At 42.1% G+C, this 17,198-nt stretch overlaps 1 protein-coding gene and 1 pseudogene across 2 annotated transcripts; both read left to right on the forward strand.

The window, feature by feature from the left end:
* The first annotated feature begins 877 nt into the window (after positions 1-877).
* LOC115743969 (probable LRR receptor-like serine/threonine-protein kinase RKF3) lies at positions 878-3,186 on the forward strand. 2 transcript variants are annotated; one of them, XM_048281367.1, is made up of 2 exons: positions 878-970; positions 1,109-3,186. In XM_048281367.1, exon 2 carries the CDS (start codon positions 1,141-1,143, stop codon positions 2,980-2,982), a length of 1,842 nt encoding a protein of 613 aa, XP_048137324.1. In that variant the 5' UTR covers positions 878-970; positions 1,109-1,140; the 3' UTR covers positions 2,983-3,186. The 2 variants fall into 2 exon arrangements, with proteins under 2 accessions (XP_048137324.1, XP_030534875.1); XM_030679015.2 differs by having other exon boundaries at positions 937-3,186.
* A 5,696-nt stretch (positions 3,187-8,882) lies between these two features.
* Positions 8,883-10,838, forward strand: LOC115743852 (annotated as a pseudogene).
* The last annotated feature ends 6,360 nt before the right edge of the window (positions 10,839-17,198 follow it).

Here is a 17,198-nt window from a genome sequence, read left to right on the forward strand (position 1 = left end):
GGACAGGAAGTTGTCTAATTCTTCGATGCCGCCGGGAAAACTCCAAGTTACTGATGCTCGGCTGAGGCAGAGAAGGGAACAAAATTTTGGGCATGTAGTTGAGAATGGGACACAAGGAGGGCAGGTTTTAATTTTTGGTTGGCAACTCTCTGGTTTCGTGTTTCGGTGTCTCTGTTTGGGGCAAACAATCTGACCTTTGAAACGTAATGGAAAGGTTCGAATCATTCAAGCACTTAAGCGACCTGTACAAACTTGGTCTGGTTTCTGTACAGGTCTATCTTAATCTCAGATGGTGCCGCTGGTTTAAGAGGAATCAAAGGTCATGTCATCCTAGCCGAGTCGACTTGTGGAACGAGGCAAACTCGATTCTCGGACCTCATCTGTCAAATGCTTGACCCCAAAAAAGAAAATAAAAAAGTAAGTCTAATAGCATGTTTTTTTTTAATTGTATGGATTTACACCAAGATCAAATTATATATATTGAGTATCTAACGACCCGATCCAACATGGACAGAGAGTGGTTGATGAGGCCAGAGGGTCTGGATAAGGAGCGGCTCCCGATAGGCTTCTAGGAAGGTGAAGAGGTTAGGAATGAACCGAATAGGGAGAAAACGATTATGGTTAGACCTCCAAAGGTAAGTGTGCTCAGGTGAGCAGGTGACCTCTTGGGAAGGTGCCCGCCTCTACGCCAAATGACAAAACCGTGAGGCTCGATATGGGACGGGTCACTAACTAATTAGTTGAGGACTTCAATCAAAATATACCAACTGTAAGATAAAGTGACATCTTTTTTTTTTTTTTGGATTCAATAGTCAAATTTTATGGCTGCTTCCAAGCTGCTTCCTTCCAATAATTTGCTTAAGCATCTTCTTTGAGTCTTGACCCTGTGAAAGGTCAACAAATGCTCCTCTTAAAACTCTTTACTTATCAATCAGTTAGAGTCTGATATAATCCATAACATTCCAACTTGGTGGGTGTTCATAACTTTCCATTCACCATCTACCCTTTGGTCAAGGAACCAAGCTCTCAAATGCTCTCTTCCAAATGTACATCTTCATCTTTCTTGTTCTGGTACTGAATTCAAGTCTGCCCTGTGTGAACTCTGCAGGACATGCAGAGTATGAAGTCCCAAAGAGAGAAATGGAAGCTGCCGGTTCTTCTGCTTTACCGTCCTGTCCACTGAACTTCGATTATCTCAGCAAGCTCATCAGTGGGAGCTCACAGCGGCTCCAGCTGCTGGACGTCCCGACCGAGTGTGGCTTCATGCTCCAGGCGCTCCGGCTGGTCCGCTCGGAGTATCTCCGCACCACTGGATACTTCTTCCCGCCTCCCAACTCGTCTGAGGCCTGTTGGGATGCGTACCAGAGCGTCATCAATTACAAAATTGCTGGGTTCAAAGTGCAGTCCACCTGCGGGTTCAAGACCAGCCTTATGTCTGAGACCTGCGCGTATGTCACGACCAGATCAGATTTCGAAAGGCTCGTGTCAGGAATCGAGCTGAGCAACATCCAAAAGTTCTGCAATCAGTCCCTGGATGACACGTCTGCCTGCACGTTGTGCACGGACAGCTTGGCCCGCGTGCAAGGGTCATATTTCGGGGGTCCTAACAATGGGAACAAGTCAGACTGCAGCGGATATCCATTCATCTATGCCGCGGCATACGCCGATCAGTTCACACTGACCAATGAAGGGGACCTCAAGTGCTTGTTTTCGCTTGATTTCAGCGCAGACAAGAAGAAGAAAAGAAAGTATGGGGTGGTTTTCTGGGGAATTGTCTCGGGTTGCACCAACGGCTTCTTCGGTGCAGTGATTGTGATTTGGCTGTGTTGGACATGGCATTGGAGGAAGAGAATGATGAGAAATAGCTTGGCCCAGGTGGAATCGGGCAATGCTGGTTCAGGAATGGAGATGAGTCTGATGAGGAATGCAAGTGCCAGAGTCATCAGGTTCACCCTTGAGGAAATCAGGAAGGCCACGAACAACTTCTCTAGGGACAACATAATTGGGAGGGGTGGATATGGGAATGTCTACAGGGGACTGTTGAAAGATGGGTCAGAGGTTGCCCTCAAGAGGTTCAAGAACTGCTCTGCCAATGGCGACGGGGCGTTCGCGCATGAGGTAGAGATCATTGCCAGCATCCGGCATGTCAATCTCGTGGAACTGAAAGGCTACTGCACTGCGACCGTCCCCGTGGAAGGCCACCAACGAATCCTCGTCTGCGAATTGGTGCGCAGTGGGAGCCTCTTCCACCACCTCTTCGGGCAGGAACAGAAGCCTCTGAGTTGGCCTGCCCGTCGGAAGATTGCCCTCGGGACGGCACGGGGGTTGGCCTACTTGCACTATGGCGCACAGCCCACTATAATCCACCGGGATGTGAAATCGAGCAACATACTCCTGGACGAGGCTTTTGACCCGAAACTCGCCGATTTTGGCCTCGCCAAGTTCACCCCCGAGGGCCAGTCGCACGTGAGCACCAGAGTGGCCGGCACCATCGGGTACGTGGCCCCTGAGTGCGCATTGTACGGGCAATTGTCGGAAAGGAGTGATGTGTACAGCTTTGGAGTCGTGCTCCTAGAGCTACTAAGCGGGAAGAAGGCGGTCATTTCGGTTGAAAAAGGCGAGGCATCGCTCCTGGCAGATTGGGCTTGGTCCCTCGTGAGGGGAAACAGTCCTTTGGACGTCATCGACGAGAGGATACCGAATTTGGACGCCCCGGAGGAAATGGAGAAGTATGTTCTGCTGGCAGTGCTTTGCTCTCATCCAGTGGTGTATGCTAGGCCCACCATGGACCATGTTGTGAAGATCCTGGAAAGCGATTCACCCGTGCCTCCGATACCTGACCGCCCGATCCCCATACTAGCAGAGATCGAGAGCATGGAGCAAACAGAAAGCTCAAGTGGCTCGTACTACTTCATGACGAGCCCCGGCGAGTTACGGCCATTTATGGTTAAAGGTCACACATTCAATTCTGAAACAGGATGAGATCCTGAACAATGAATGTCTAGTTTGCTGGTAGGAAACTTTCAATATGTCACCGAGGCTCAATTTTACAGCAATTGCTCATTTTCTTCTGGGGTTTTTGTAGTACATATATGTGAGAAGAAACAGTATTCTGGGAATAGCTTGATTCTTTCAATTAAAATCATGTAAAGGTGATGTGTAAATGAGTACCCGCATTTGTTGCCTGTCGTCTGAATAGGACTCTCCGATGTTTTTTTCGTAGTCATCCTTAACTAGGCTATTGCCGAGTGAAGCAAGGGAAGCAAAATTGCGAATATGAATTGATTATCGATAAAAGAATGTAACTGATCAAATAAAATAGATATATGACAATGACTTAATCATTATATGTAATCAATTCAATATGAGGTTAGGAAAATAAATGTTTGATTCTAATATGGAAGTGATTACTTGATTAAAATGAAGCAAATTACTATGCTTTGGACCATTACTTTTTCTTTGAGGAGCTGTCTAATGTGAGCACAGTTCTTACTAAATGCAATTCTCCAGTTGGCAATATGGATATAATGACCCAACATCGGCAGTGGGCAGAGGTGAGCGGCGGTGGCTGCCAGCGGCATTCCAAAACAATTTTTACATTTTTAAATTGTACCTTTTTCTTTCTTTTACTTATAAAAAATAAAAAATTAAAAAAAATATGAACTAATATACTTGAGGCCCATTTACAAGTGGTGTTTGGGAAGCTGCAGTCCGTGGGCCGAAAATGGGTTAAGTTAAAACCCATTAAAACTCATATTTGAATAGAATTTACAAGCCTAAACCCCATATTTGACCCATTTTTTTAATGCATTGAACTCATGTATGGCCCAAATGAATAAAAGTGGGTCAAGGATTCATATTGACACCTCTAAAGCACTGCTAATACTTTCAATCTCTAGATCTTGTCTAAGTTTCAGTGTCTACCACCGCTAATAAATATTTAAAGCCTCAAAAGAAGAGGCAAAGATGAATTCCTATTATCTTTCAATTGAATCTTACGTATTTACGGGGTTCCATTGTTCCCAACGCTTCGCAAGTAATGGTTAAGTTATCTAGGAAAGTCAGAATGGTTGAGCATTCATTTTGGGGGTGGACTTACTAATTAGCTGCTCGCACTAGTTATCTGCTCCGCAGGAGAATGTTTTTTTACTAACGAATCGATATTTAGAATCACTCCATAAGCTCGAAAAAGATTCATCATATGAATCAAAATCAAGAAAAAGATCGAATTCCACATGATAATTGAGTTTAAATAGATGCATCTGTCGAATGAAAAGCTTGAAGATTTATCATCATAGACGTTGTACATCATTCAAGCATCGGCAATCCCTTCTGTATGCTAGCGAAAAGCCTGCGCTTTGCGAGTTTTTTTTTTTTTTGGGTAAAATTTTCTATATATTCATTTTTAAATGGGTAATAATTATGGGTGAGCAAAATGGACTAGCCAAACTCAGCCGTTCCCGTTTCCCAATTCTCAAGGGCATCGATCCGCTTCCTAGTTCCAAGGAAAAATTGAATTGTCAGGACCAAACCAAATAATATATGTCCTTTATAAAAATTTCCTAAATGTAAACCTAAACCTAAATCTAAACCTAAGATACTTTGGATACTTGGTATAACTTCTGGTTTAGTGATAATGACATGCAATTAATGAGATTGGTGTATATATGTCAATAACGAGAAAAATTTAGCAACAAATCACAAAAAATAGTCGATCGGTCCAATAATTGGACCACTTGGGAATTGGACCGGATAAAACAATCCTTCAATGTTGAGAAAACCTTCTAATAGATTTTGAAGTTGACCTAATAATTCTTAAATGTTTTTGAATCTGATTAATGTATCCTAGTATTCTTATGCAGGTGATGCTTAAGGTTAGAAGCATATTGATCCTATTCTCAGACTCTATGATTAAGACTTGTAACGTCGTTGATATTATCTTCATGAGCTAAGTTCTGGATATGTTAAGGAACTTGAACAAGGATCGCTATCAAAGCATTCGATATCTTCAAAATCTACCTTGATTATTAGACAGACTCAGACACTGAGGAAAGTATTAGAAGCAAAGTTCATATTCAAACACAGAATATTCAAAGCAAGATGCAAATTTAAAAAAAAAAAAAACTAGAAATCTGGCTTGGATTTTCTCGTGAAACAAATGTTAATGCAAGACATCCTGACTGATTGACTAAGACAAGATTTATTTTCAAACAAAGATCATTGCTTATGAAAACCTAGATTTGGTTCTATGAGTAACTGAAGCAAAGCGGGCTTCTGATCTTATACTCAACGGCTACTTGATCTTTGTTTAGTAATTCTTTCCAACGGGTTGATTGGAAAATTTATCATCTGAAAGACTGTCCAATGGGTAAAATGGAAGTGGAGGAGCATAAAAGAAGACCAAGAAACTGAAGAGAAGAGAGTCCCTAGAATATGAAATTCCAAAGTTTAAAGAGAGCTCCGCACACTTGTTTCTTCTAGTGAGCTTCAAACTTGTAATCCTTGATAGGCTTTGAAAAGAGTGATTGTGTGAGATAATGTGTTCTATCATTCTAAATATCATCACTCGTTGTGGCCTCTTAATGTTTTTCACTAGAGAAATCTAGCCATTAGGCTATCAGCGTAGTTAATGGACGTAGGTTTGATCTAAGCCAAACCACTATAAGTCTCGTGTGCAATTTCTCTATCTCTAAACCCTTAGTTATTATTAGTGTGAGTCTATTGTGCACATATTGATTCTAAAGCTGTTTCCGATCACTACTCTTGATCGGACTCGGACCTGGTTCTGGACTTGATTGTTTAAATTCCACATTAATTTATCAAGTTCTTTGAAATTACCTATTCACTCCCTCTAGGTGATACCGTTAACCACATCGGGCCGCTTCGGCCCGCGGCCGGCTAGGTCGTGAAGGTTATGGGCGAGGCAATCTGGCAGGCGGGGTTGCAAAGCCCTCGCCTAGGTCCTTTGCCACCTTGCTAGCCGTGGGCGAGGCCTCCATGGCTGGCAAGGATTGCCGTAAAAGAAAAAAATCATAGAAAAAAAGGAAAATAAAAATAAAAATTTCAAAACAAATCGACAAGAATATTAAAATGTTATTAAAAATTATTCACATCATCGTCTGTCTTGTCACATAAGATGGTTGGTGTCCACGTTATCGATATTCCAGTTAAAATTGGCCAGGTAGACTCAATTGACAAAATTAAAATATTTAATTGACAAAAGTGTAATATGTTTAGAATTTTTTGGACAATTTTTCCTACGCCACATAGCAATAACGGCGGTCGGGGTTAGAATTGCACGATTTGAAATGACAGTAAGTATACAGAAGAATAAATTATGTTCGGAACATTTATTTTTTAATTTTTGTTGCTGACTGAGTTTTACTTTGGCCATGTTATGGAAGTGAGGGAGAAGCACGAGCAGCAGCAAAAATAATGCGAGTTAGGTATGTGAACCGTCTCTGTCCTGTGAAAATCGGAGTCAGAATGTTTATAGCTTTGTGGGCCCAACGTGCCGGTTGGTCTTCTAGAGATGAATTAAGTCAATTAGAAGCTTTGTTTATTTCGCGAAGAATGAATGATTTAAAAAAATAACTTTTTAAAAATTATTGCTTATATCATTTAAAATAATTATTCAATAATTTTTTGACTTTATCATACATAAATGATCAATTTCTCAAACGCCGTGAAAATGCCATGAGGTGTTCGGAAATGATTGAAGTAGTTGAATAGGAGAAATTCTACAGAATATTTGCTATCCTGAATTTTCTTGTCTTTCCTGAATAATAAAAAGTCACAAATTAAATTCAAATAAGATACATCAATAGTTGTGGATTCCGATTCATGCAGTATTATTTGTTGCATTGGAAAAAAAAAAAAAGCAGCCTCATTAAGAAATTTGTCCATAAGCAATGACAGTTGCCCTATAAAGACTCACTTGTCAACTCATCTTGAGGAGTACCAGCTAGCGCTGGGTTCAAGTGGCATTTTACACCTAACCGCAAGAGGATAGGACCTCCACTCACAATCTCTAGAATATTATCGGTACTAGTTTATACCTAAACATTTTCGAGAATTATAAAAATAATTTGCGTTCATTCATTTTTGTAAATGATACAAATGATCACCGTAAGGAAAATATTTTTAATTTTTTTTTTTGCAAAATTAGAGAGGAAAATCACTTATTTTTTCTTGGGTGATCAATTAAGCTGGAATTTTGACTTTGCTTGTGCTTCATTTATTTCTTTTTCAAGATGTACGTATTGATATCTGCGGTTGAGTTTTCGATCGGAAAAGGAAAAAACTGGGGTTGAGTTGAGGTTTTATATCTGAATTGCCTTTTCCTTCATTCTCAGGCCCGCCCGTTTCATGATTGTTATGGACCCGATCCGATTCGGAACGATGGGCTTAAAACAAGGATTATGACAGCCCTGCTACACGCCATGAACTTTTCTTATTTTCCAGGAGGGCAAGAGTACTAGAAATTCTAAAACTTGTCATAATGAGATAATTTATGTCTTAAAACTTTCAAAAAGTATAATCAAACCTTAAAACTTATCAAGTTGGTGCAATCAAGCCCTTCGATTAACTCTTGTTCAACTTGACAAATGGAGAATTTTAATAAGTTTCAGGACTTGGTTTTACCAACTTGACAAGTTTAGGACTTGATTACACCGATTTGATAAATTTTAGGGATTGATTATAATTTTTGAAATTTTATGCCACAATTGTATTTTTTCATAACAAGTTTTAGGATTTGATTACATTTTTTGAAAGTTTTAGTATTCAATTCCATTTTTATGACAAGTTTTAGGACTTCTAGTGCACTTATCCATATTTTTCCTATAAATGAGAGTTTGAACAATAATGCCACCGTTCGGTTCAATTCTTGATGACTCCGCAAGAACAATCCCAGAGTGTCAAGAGAGACTGACCCTCTTCATTTTCTTGACTTCAGAATGAGCCGTAGCTAGTAGTAACTTCACCTGGCAACCTGGGCAACAATTTTATCTGGTAAACCACTAATTTGGAGAGAATGGCAGTCTCCCTAATCTGGCAGACTTTTGGCCATTTCCATTTTGGAGGATGGTGTTTGCCATTTGGCTGGCTGCCTGACGGGTCGATCCCGCAAACTTCACTTATAGGATGCAAAAGAATTATCAATCTTTTGGTTAGCGGGCGGGGAACTCGCTCCAGCTTCCGAAATTCAGACGGAAAGTTCCATAATTCTTCGATGCCACGAGGAAAACTCCAAGCTTCTGATGCTAGACTAGGACAGAAAAAGGAACAAAAGTTGTGGGCATGTAGTTGAGAAAGGGACACAAGGAGGGCTGGTTTTAATTTTGGTTGGCAACTTTCTGGTTCCGTGTTGCGATGTCTCTGTTAGGGGCAAACAATCTGACCTTTGAAACAAAATGGACTGGTTTGGATCATTCAAGCACGTAAGTATCCTGTTCAAACTTGGCCTGGTTTCTATACAGGCCTATCGTAATCTCAGATTGCGCCGCTGGTTCGAGAGGAATGAAAGGTCAGGTCATCCTAGCCGAGTTGACTTCTGGAACGTGGTTAACTTGATTCTCGAACCTCATCAGTCTAATGCTTGACCCCGTACATTTACAGCGAGATGAAATTGTATGTATTGGGTAAATTCAGTAACTAATCAGTCGAGGACTTCGATCAATATACACTAACTGTAAGCTAAAGTTACATTTTTGTGGGACTCAAATTTTATGGCTGCTTCCTTCAAGTAACTTGATTAACCATCTTCTTTGAGTCTTGACCCTTTAGAAGGTCAACAAATGCTCCTCTTAAAACTCTTTATTTATCAATCGATAACATTCCATCTTGGTGGTGTTCATATCTTTGCATTCACTCTCTACCCTTCGATCGAGAAACCAAGTTCTCAAATGCTCGTCTTTCTCTTTGTTGTTCTGGTACTGAACTCACGTCTGCCCTGTGGGAACTCTGCAGGACATCCAGGGTATGAATTCCCAAAGAGAGAATTGGAAGCTGCCAATTCCTCTGCTTCTCCTTCCTGTCCACTGAACTTTGATTATCTCAGCAATCTCATCAGTGGGAGCTTACAGCAGCTCCGGCTACTGGACGTCCCCACCAAGTGTGGCTACATGATCCAGGCGCTCCGGATGGTCCTCTCGGATTATCTCCGCGCCACTGGATACTTCTTCCCACCTCCCAACTCATCCGAGGCCTGTTGGGATGAGTATCAGAGCATCATCGATTCCAAGATTGCCGGGTTCAATGTGCAGTTCACCTGTGGGTTCAAGACAAGCCTCATGTCTGAGACCTGTGCGAATGTCACGACCCGGTCGGATTTCGAGAGGCTCGTGTCAGGAATCGATCTGAGCAACATCCAAAAGTTCTGCAATCAGTCCCAGGAAGACGAGTCTTCCTGCACGTTGTGTACGGACTGCTTGGTCCACGTGCAAGGATATTTCGGGGGGCCTAACAATGGGAACGAGTCGGACTGCACCGGGTATCCATTTGTCTATGCCGCTGCATACACTGATCAGTTCGGACCAACCAATGAAGGGCACCACAGGTGCTTTTCGCTCAATTTCAGCACAGACAAGAAGAAGAAAGGGAAGTATGGGGTGGTTTTCTGGGAAATCATCTCGGGTTGCAGCAGCGGCTTCTTTGGCGCAGTGATCGTGGTTTGGCTGTGTTGGACATGGCATTGGAGGAAGAGGAGGATGAGAAAGAGCTTGACCCAGATGGAACCGGGCAATGCTGGTTCAGGAATGGAGATGAATCGGGTGATGGATGCAAGTGCCAGAGTCATCAGGCTCACCCTTGAGGAAATCAGGAAGGCCACAAACAACTTCTCTAGGGACAACATAATTGGGAAGGGCGGATATGGGAATGTGTACAGGGGAATGTTGCCAGATGGGTAAGAGGTTGCCCTCAAGAGGTTCAAAAACTGCTCGGCCAACGGTGACGGGGCATTTGCACATGAGGTAGGGGTCATTGCCAGCGTCCGGCACGTCAATCTCGTGCAACTGAAGGGCTACTGCACTGCAACCGTCCCCATGGAAGGCCACCAACGAATCCTTGTGTGTGAATTGGTGCCCAGCGGGAGCCTCTTCGACCATCTTTTTGGGCAGGAACAGAAGCCTCTGAGTTGGCCTGCCCGTCGGAAGATTGCCCTCGGGACAGCACGGGGGTTGGCCTACTTGCACTATGGTGCGCAGCCCACTATAATCCACCGGGATGTGAAGGCGAGCAACATACTCCTGAACGAGGCTTTTGAAGCGAAGCTCGCCGATTTTGGCCTCGCCAAGTTCACCCCCGAGGGCCAGTCGCACGTGAGCACCAGAGTGGCCGGCACCCTCGGGTATGTGCCCCCTGAGTATGCATTGTACGGGCAGTTGTCGGAAAGGAGCGACGTGTACAGCTTCGGAGTTGTGCTCCTAGAGCTACTGAGCGGGAGGAAGGCAGTTATTTCAGTTGAAAGAGGCGAGGCCTTGCTCCTGACGGATTGGGCTTGGTCCCTAGTGAGGGGAAACAGAACTTTGGACGTCATTAACGAGAGGATACCGAATTTGGGCGCGCCGGAGGAAATGGAGAAGTATGTTCTGTTGGCAGTGCTTTGCTCTCATCCAGTGGTGTATGCTAGGCCCACCATGGACCATGTCGTGAAGATCCTGGAAAGCGATTCGCCGTTACCTCCGATACCCGATCGCCCGATCCCCATACTAGCAGAGATCAAGAACGTGGAGCAATCGGCAAGCTCAAGTGGCTCGTACTTCTTCTTGACGAGCCCCAGCGAGCTACGGCCATTTATGGTTAAAGGTCACTCATTGAATTCTGAAACAGGATGAGATCCTGAACAATGAATGTCTACTTTGCTCCGACCAAAAAAAAAAATGTCTACTTTGCTAGTAGGAAACCTTCTAGATGTCACCGGTAGGCTCAATTTGACAGCAATTGCTTATTTTCTTCTGGGGTTTCTGTAGTACATAAGATGTGAGAAGAAATTATAGTCTGGGAGTAGATTGATTCTTTCAATTAAAATCACGCGAAGATTATGTGTAAATGAGTATCCGGATTTGTTGCCTGTTGTCTGAAAAGGACTCTCCTAGTTTTTTTTGTATTCATCCTTAACTAGGTTATTGCCGGGTGAAGCAAGGGAAGAAAAATCAATCAAAGAATGTAGCTGATCAAATAAGAAAATACAAATGGCAATGATTTATTTATTTTATGTATTCAACTCAATACGAGGGTGCGAAATTAAATGGAGTATAGTCAATCTAATTTTGATTTAAAAAAGAAAATGATTAGTTGATTAGAATGAAGCAAATTGCTATGCTTTGGACCATCATTTTTTCTTTGAGGAGCAGTCCAATGTGAACACACTTCTTAATACTAAACACGATTCTCGATTTGGCAATCTGGATATAATGACCCAACATTATGATGACCCAACATTAGTACAAGAGCATGCTTAGCCGCTAAAACTTCCGATCTTCAGATCCTAAGTTTCTGCGTCTGCCACCGATGTTATGTGCACATGTATGTGTGTTGAAGCCTAAAAAGAAGAGACAAAGAAGAATAAAGCTTGAAAAAGAATGATCATATGAATCAAGACCGAGAAACAGATCGAATTCCACATGATCATTGAGTTTCAATAGATACATCCGTCCAATGAAAAGCTCGACGATTTATCATATCATGCATTGTCCTTCATTGAAGCATACGCAATCCCTTCTATCGTTCATACCGGGAAAAACCACGTGTTCAGTGACGGGTATTTCTTGTAAAATATTCTATATCGACATGTGGTATGTTAAGCCCTTGAGGAAGCGAGTCTCGCGTCGGCCCCCTGCTACCATTCCTTTGTTTATAAGTCTCTGTGACTACCCTTCACTAACAGTTTAAACTTTTAATGCGAGATCTCGTGATTGGTATCAGAGTACTGGGGGAGTATGTTAAGCCCCTGCAGATGTGGGTCTACAGAGTCCCACATCACTCCGCTGTTTAAAAGCCTCTCGGCTTCCTTCCACTCACAGCTTAAGCTTTGAGCGTGAGACCCCGTGAATCACATACACACACTTGAGATAATGACATAAGTGGTTTCTGAACTTTAACCCAATGTGTAATATTGTCTTTGAAGTTTTGGTACATATTCATTTTAGTCCCTAGACAATATGAAAATGTTCGATGATGTCTTTGAAATAGTGTTATTTACCCTAGTATTAGTGTCATCATGATGAATTATGTAAGTCCATTATTTCTGTTAGATTTAAGATTACAATGTATCTCTCATGTCTAATCGTTTATGGTAAACAAATGGATCTTGTTCTATAATATATAATAAATTTAAAAAATTATAAATGATATAAGAATTCCATTCTCCACCAAACCTAGCTCAAGAAGTAGACAGGCTTCGAGACAGTATCACTTTAAAGCCCTACTTCATATAATAGCAAGATGAGTCTTCATTTGTCGGACCTGAGTAAAGTTCTTAAACCGCTTCGTCTAAACTCTAGGATATAAAATTCAGGAGTATTCTTGGGAGGAAGGAAAGAAAAATATTTTCTCTCAACTTAGGGGATAATAGTAGAGAATGTAGATTTCATGTCATTTTTTTATGGCTACTGCCGGGTAAAATCGTATAGTAGCGTTGTTGACGCCTAAATTTTGATTAATTTATTTTTTGCATAAAAATTATAAAAAAATCATCTCACATATTTATTTTTAGCGTACATTGCATTGGCATATAATCGGGCAAGCAGAACACTTAATTTAGCATGCGTCTAGACTAGGCACGGGATGGAAAAATACACCGAGAAGATTTGAAACTTCAAGGACTGTATTGCAAATACTTAAAATTTCAGGGACTGTATTGCAAATACTTGAAACTTCAGGATCTGTATTGCAAATACCAAAAGAAGATGAAGAAGGGAAGATGATGAAGGGAAGATAATGAAAAGAAGATGAAGAAGGGAAGATGATGAAGGGAAGGTGATGAAGGGAAGATGAAGAAGAGAAGATGAAGAAGGGAAGATGATGGAGAAATTTGGCTATAAAAGAAAGGGGGAAGTGGAAGAGAATTGAGAGAGAGAGTAGAAGAGAATTGAGAGAGTTTTTTTAGGAAGAGTGGAAGAGAATTGAGAGAGTTTTGAGAGAGTTTTTGAGAGGAATTTTTAGAGAGGAAAAAGAGAGTTCTTGAGAAAAATCAGAAGAGAAAATTCGAGAGTGAAGAAAAGTGTTTTAGTCGAGCATCATCTTCGACGAGTCCCGACACATATTTCGCCCCTCGCAACCCAACAACGCCATTGCTTGCCATTTTCGACGACAGCCGCGTTCTTCCAGCTCCGAGATCTTGAAGGGAACTATAACGTGTATGTGAGTAAGATTTTGTGTAATAGAAGGTAATCCTTTCCATCTCGATCTACAAAAATGTAATCGTTTGGTGTGAACATTCGTTTGTTTATTTTAGACATGCCACGTGTTCCAAATTTTAGCATTATTACATGTTAATTTATTTCTGTAAATACTCGTGATTGGCTGCGTTTTCTTTCTTTCTAAATCACCCATGGTGTATATCGTACAAAGTTCAATGTTTTACATCCCCATAAAAAAGAAGAAAAAACCAAAAAAATTGCATCTTTGAATTTCAAGTAAAATCCATCAAAATTGCCAAATCAAATATTTTTCATGAAAATGGTACCGAAAGGGCGTTAGAGAAATCTGACGTAACCAAATCCCCCGAATTCAAAATCTCCGGTTCGCGGAAATAAGATAGTTTTCTCCCGCTATTTTATTTAGGTTTCTAATCAACCTACCGAAAATGATTAGTGGCGACTCCAATTCAAAACACGTTGCATGTTAATTATTTGAATCTTAAGTTGCGATTTGGTATGGACTTGGGAGAGTCCGAGTTAGGTTAGTTAATTAATTAACCTGATAATCCATTAGCCCGAAAATTAATCCGTCTATTTTTTTTAGGTCGCGACAGCTTGGCGACTCCACTGGGGACCCAAAGAGGACTTAGGCCGGATAATTTCATGAAAAAGAAATCACTTGATTTGGAAAACTTTGGTTGAATTCTCATTCTTAGGTGTTAAATGTTTTTGCAGATTGGGAGTTATAAGGGGAGGAGTGATTAGCTAACCCTTTGTTTTGCAGGCTTGGTGAATTGGGATTGTGATTTAACTTTTGAATCATTGAAGCGGTGTTTGCTTTTAATTGTTGTGCATGATTTATCGTCTTTGCACTACACCGCACACAACCCGTGACCGAACCCGGGTCACACTAATAGTTTTAAGATGGTATTTAGATGGTCCTTTAACCTTGGCGGTAAGGCTTCGCTAAAGGTTATCCCATCCGGATCCCGAAAATTTTTTCAAAAAAAATGGCTCAAGGGTCATTCTTATGCACGTGAGGCTACGATGCATGAGAATTGCCCTTGTCGACCGAACCAAGCCGAAGTGATTGGACCCGACTAGTCATGACTATTGTACGCGAGGTTGCGACTAGTCATGATGACTGTGCGCGAGGCTGCGACATGTCGTTTCGTTCATCATTTCACTTTGCAAAAGCCTTTTGGATAGATAGAATAAGATTTAAACTCACAATTCATGCGCATGTCTTTGTGATTGGCATTTTCTTCGTATGAGAGGTAATTTCTTGTCTCTTGTACCCTATTATCTCATTTTTATTTTGAGCTGGTCCATGGTTTAGGAGTATCGTTGTCTTATTTCCAATTTCGCACTTTGCTTCCGTAGCTTTTACAATTTTATCAGTTGTCCTCATTTCTGATTTGGCTTGTTCTTGTTGTGCGATTTTTACTAAATTCTACGATCGAGCTTTGAGTAAGTGCCAAACACGAAAGTTGTAGACCTATGTTTCAACTAATATCCTACAAAATTTCAGAATTAAATTCATAATTTAAGATGGCCTTTCGTTTTTTCAACTACCTGCGGTTATAACAGTTTTCTGAATGTGATTTTTTGGAAAAACACATTAAACTGATTTGACCCGTGCATTTCTAGTCCGATTGGCCAACATAAAAGTTGTTCATCATCTTCTCAACTACAAGCTCGTAAAATTTGGACATGTTTTGATCAACGTGCGAATTAATATGAATTTTTTCGTAAAAGCGGATAAACTGAAAATTACATGTTTCAATCCTTTGGTCATAATCACTTTGTTCGTTTGAGTCTAGAGGGATGCCATGGGCCGGCTCGCTATTCTTGCTCCCTGTACTCATTTTGGGTTTGTTACTGTGTACAGGTAATTTATCGGGGATCCTCCACATATCACCCGATCAGTAGCAAAAAGGATGACCGACATCAACGCCACCGTTAGTGCTGCCCCGGATGAGAAACTTGGCTCCTTGACCGAGCGCTTTGAAGGGATGATGTCCCGAAAGATGGAGGAAATGATGGCCGCCTTTGCCGCCAAACTTCAATCATCCACCTCCAGCCCGCCGCTAACCATTCCTGCTCTAATTCCTCCTACGGACAACGTCGGTAAAGCCCTAGAAGCTACTCCATATCCGACAATGCCGCTAGAGGATGTGATCATCACGGGCGTGAACTCGAGCACGCCGCCCGTAGTCCCAATCCCTCAAGCCAACCCCGTGGCCCCCGGGTTGAATGGTGATACGGTCAAACTGTTGGCCCAAATGGAACAGGAGGATCCGAGAGGTTGAGGGGACTCACAACATACCCCGGATTGACCTGTCTGTCTTTTCAAAGGTCACGGTGCCAGGAGAAGTTCAAGATGCCCGACTTTGAGAAGTATGATGGAACTTCCAACCCAGGTTCAAGCACGTCCGGATGTACCAGGCAAGAATGAATAAGCATGCGACCAACGGTCCCTTAATGGTTCGGGACCTTCCAGGCTAGTTTAAAAGAAGCTGCCATGAGATGGTATACGGACTACGAGATCTACCGGATGGATGATTGGGAGAAGGCAGCTAATGTTTTCATCAAACATTTCAGCTTTAACTTGGACGTGCTCACCACCAGAGAGGACCTTGAGCAGCTTGAGATGAAAAAGGAAGAAACAATCAAGCAATATGCCACCGGGTGGAGGAACGTGGCATCTCACCTGAAACCAGTCCCTCCCGAAAGGGAACTCATGAAATTGTTTGTTTCCACCCCGCCGCCAGTTATGAGAACTCGAATTTTGGGATCTGTTGCCACGTCATTCAGCCATCTCATCGCAATGGCTGAAGAAATCGAGAACGGCATGAAGAAAGGTTGGTACGGTGATGTTGCCATGACGACTAAGAGGTTTGTGGTAAGGAAAGACAAGGAGTCGGCCCCACAGGTCAACATGACCTACAGCCAAAAACCCACGACCCGGACGCCGGTCGTACAGATTCCTAATCAGCAGCAGGCTAATTTCGGCATGCAACGACAAAGAGGGAATCAACGGTCTCCTCGGCGGTTTACCCATCTACTAGGAACCCCGTCGCAGGTACTTGCGGTTCTCGCGTAAGAGAGGTTTAGCGACTTCCGAGCCTCTACGACCCATGAATACGAGCTTGCCGAGATATGATCCATCGAAGAAATGTGATTACCACTGCGGGGAGCTTGGACATGACACTGATGGCTGTTTTGTCTTGAAGCATCGGATTCAAGATCTCCTGGATTCTAAAGCATTCTCATTCCAAGGCAACAAACAGCCAAATGTCCAGAATAATCCTTTGCCGGATCATTCCGGTAAAGTTAATGCTGTATTCGAGCTGGGAATCAGACAGGTTGGTGCTAGTAAGGATGAAGGAGTCTTCGATATCGCCGGTTGTTTTGATGATGTAACCATTGCTGCTATATCTGAAGACGGAGCGCATAAGGAGGAACCTTACCTGGCGCCTAAACCTTCCAAATCATTCATTAATGCCATATGTGATGATCCTTTGGAGGGTTTAGATTCGGAGTAACATCTTTATGTTTATGCAATCCCCTACGTGTGACATTTTCTGTTTCCTTTAGGTTTTGGATCGCATTTGGATTTCTATTCTGTCTTGCACTCTTGGATTTTCTTTCCTAGAAGATGTAATTTCATATCAATAAAATTGCACCATTTTTCGAATCTTGTTGAAGTATCCCAAACCAACCCGATGACGATAACCAACGACCAACAAGTTTGTCATCATGGTAAGAACCGAGGGTTGGGCTTCTTTAAGAATTCATGTCCCACGGTTTTGAAAAATAAAAATAAAAAAA

This window comes from Rhodamnia argentea, chromosome 1 (genome assembly GCF_020921035.1).
Source record: "Rhodamnia argentea isolate NSW1041297 chromosome 1, ASM2092103v1, whole genome shotgun sequence".
In the NCBI taxonomy this organism is placed as follows: domain Eukaryota; kingdom Viridiplantae; phylum Streptophyta; class Magnoliopsida; order Myrtales; family Myrtaceae; genus Rhodamnia; species Rhodamnia argentea.

Excerpts from the sequence above, each read along its gene's own strand:
- LOC115743969 (XM_030679015.2), top strand. The coding sequence starts at position 1,045 with ATGTACATCTTCATCTTTCTTGTTCTGGTACTGAATTCAAGTCTGCCC.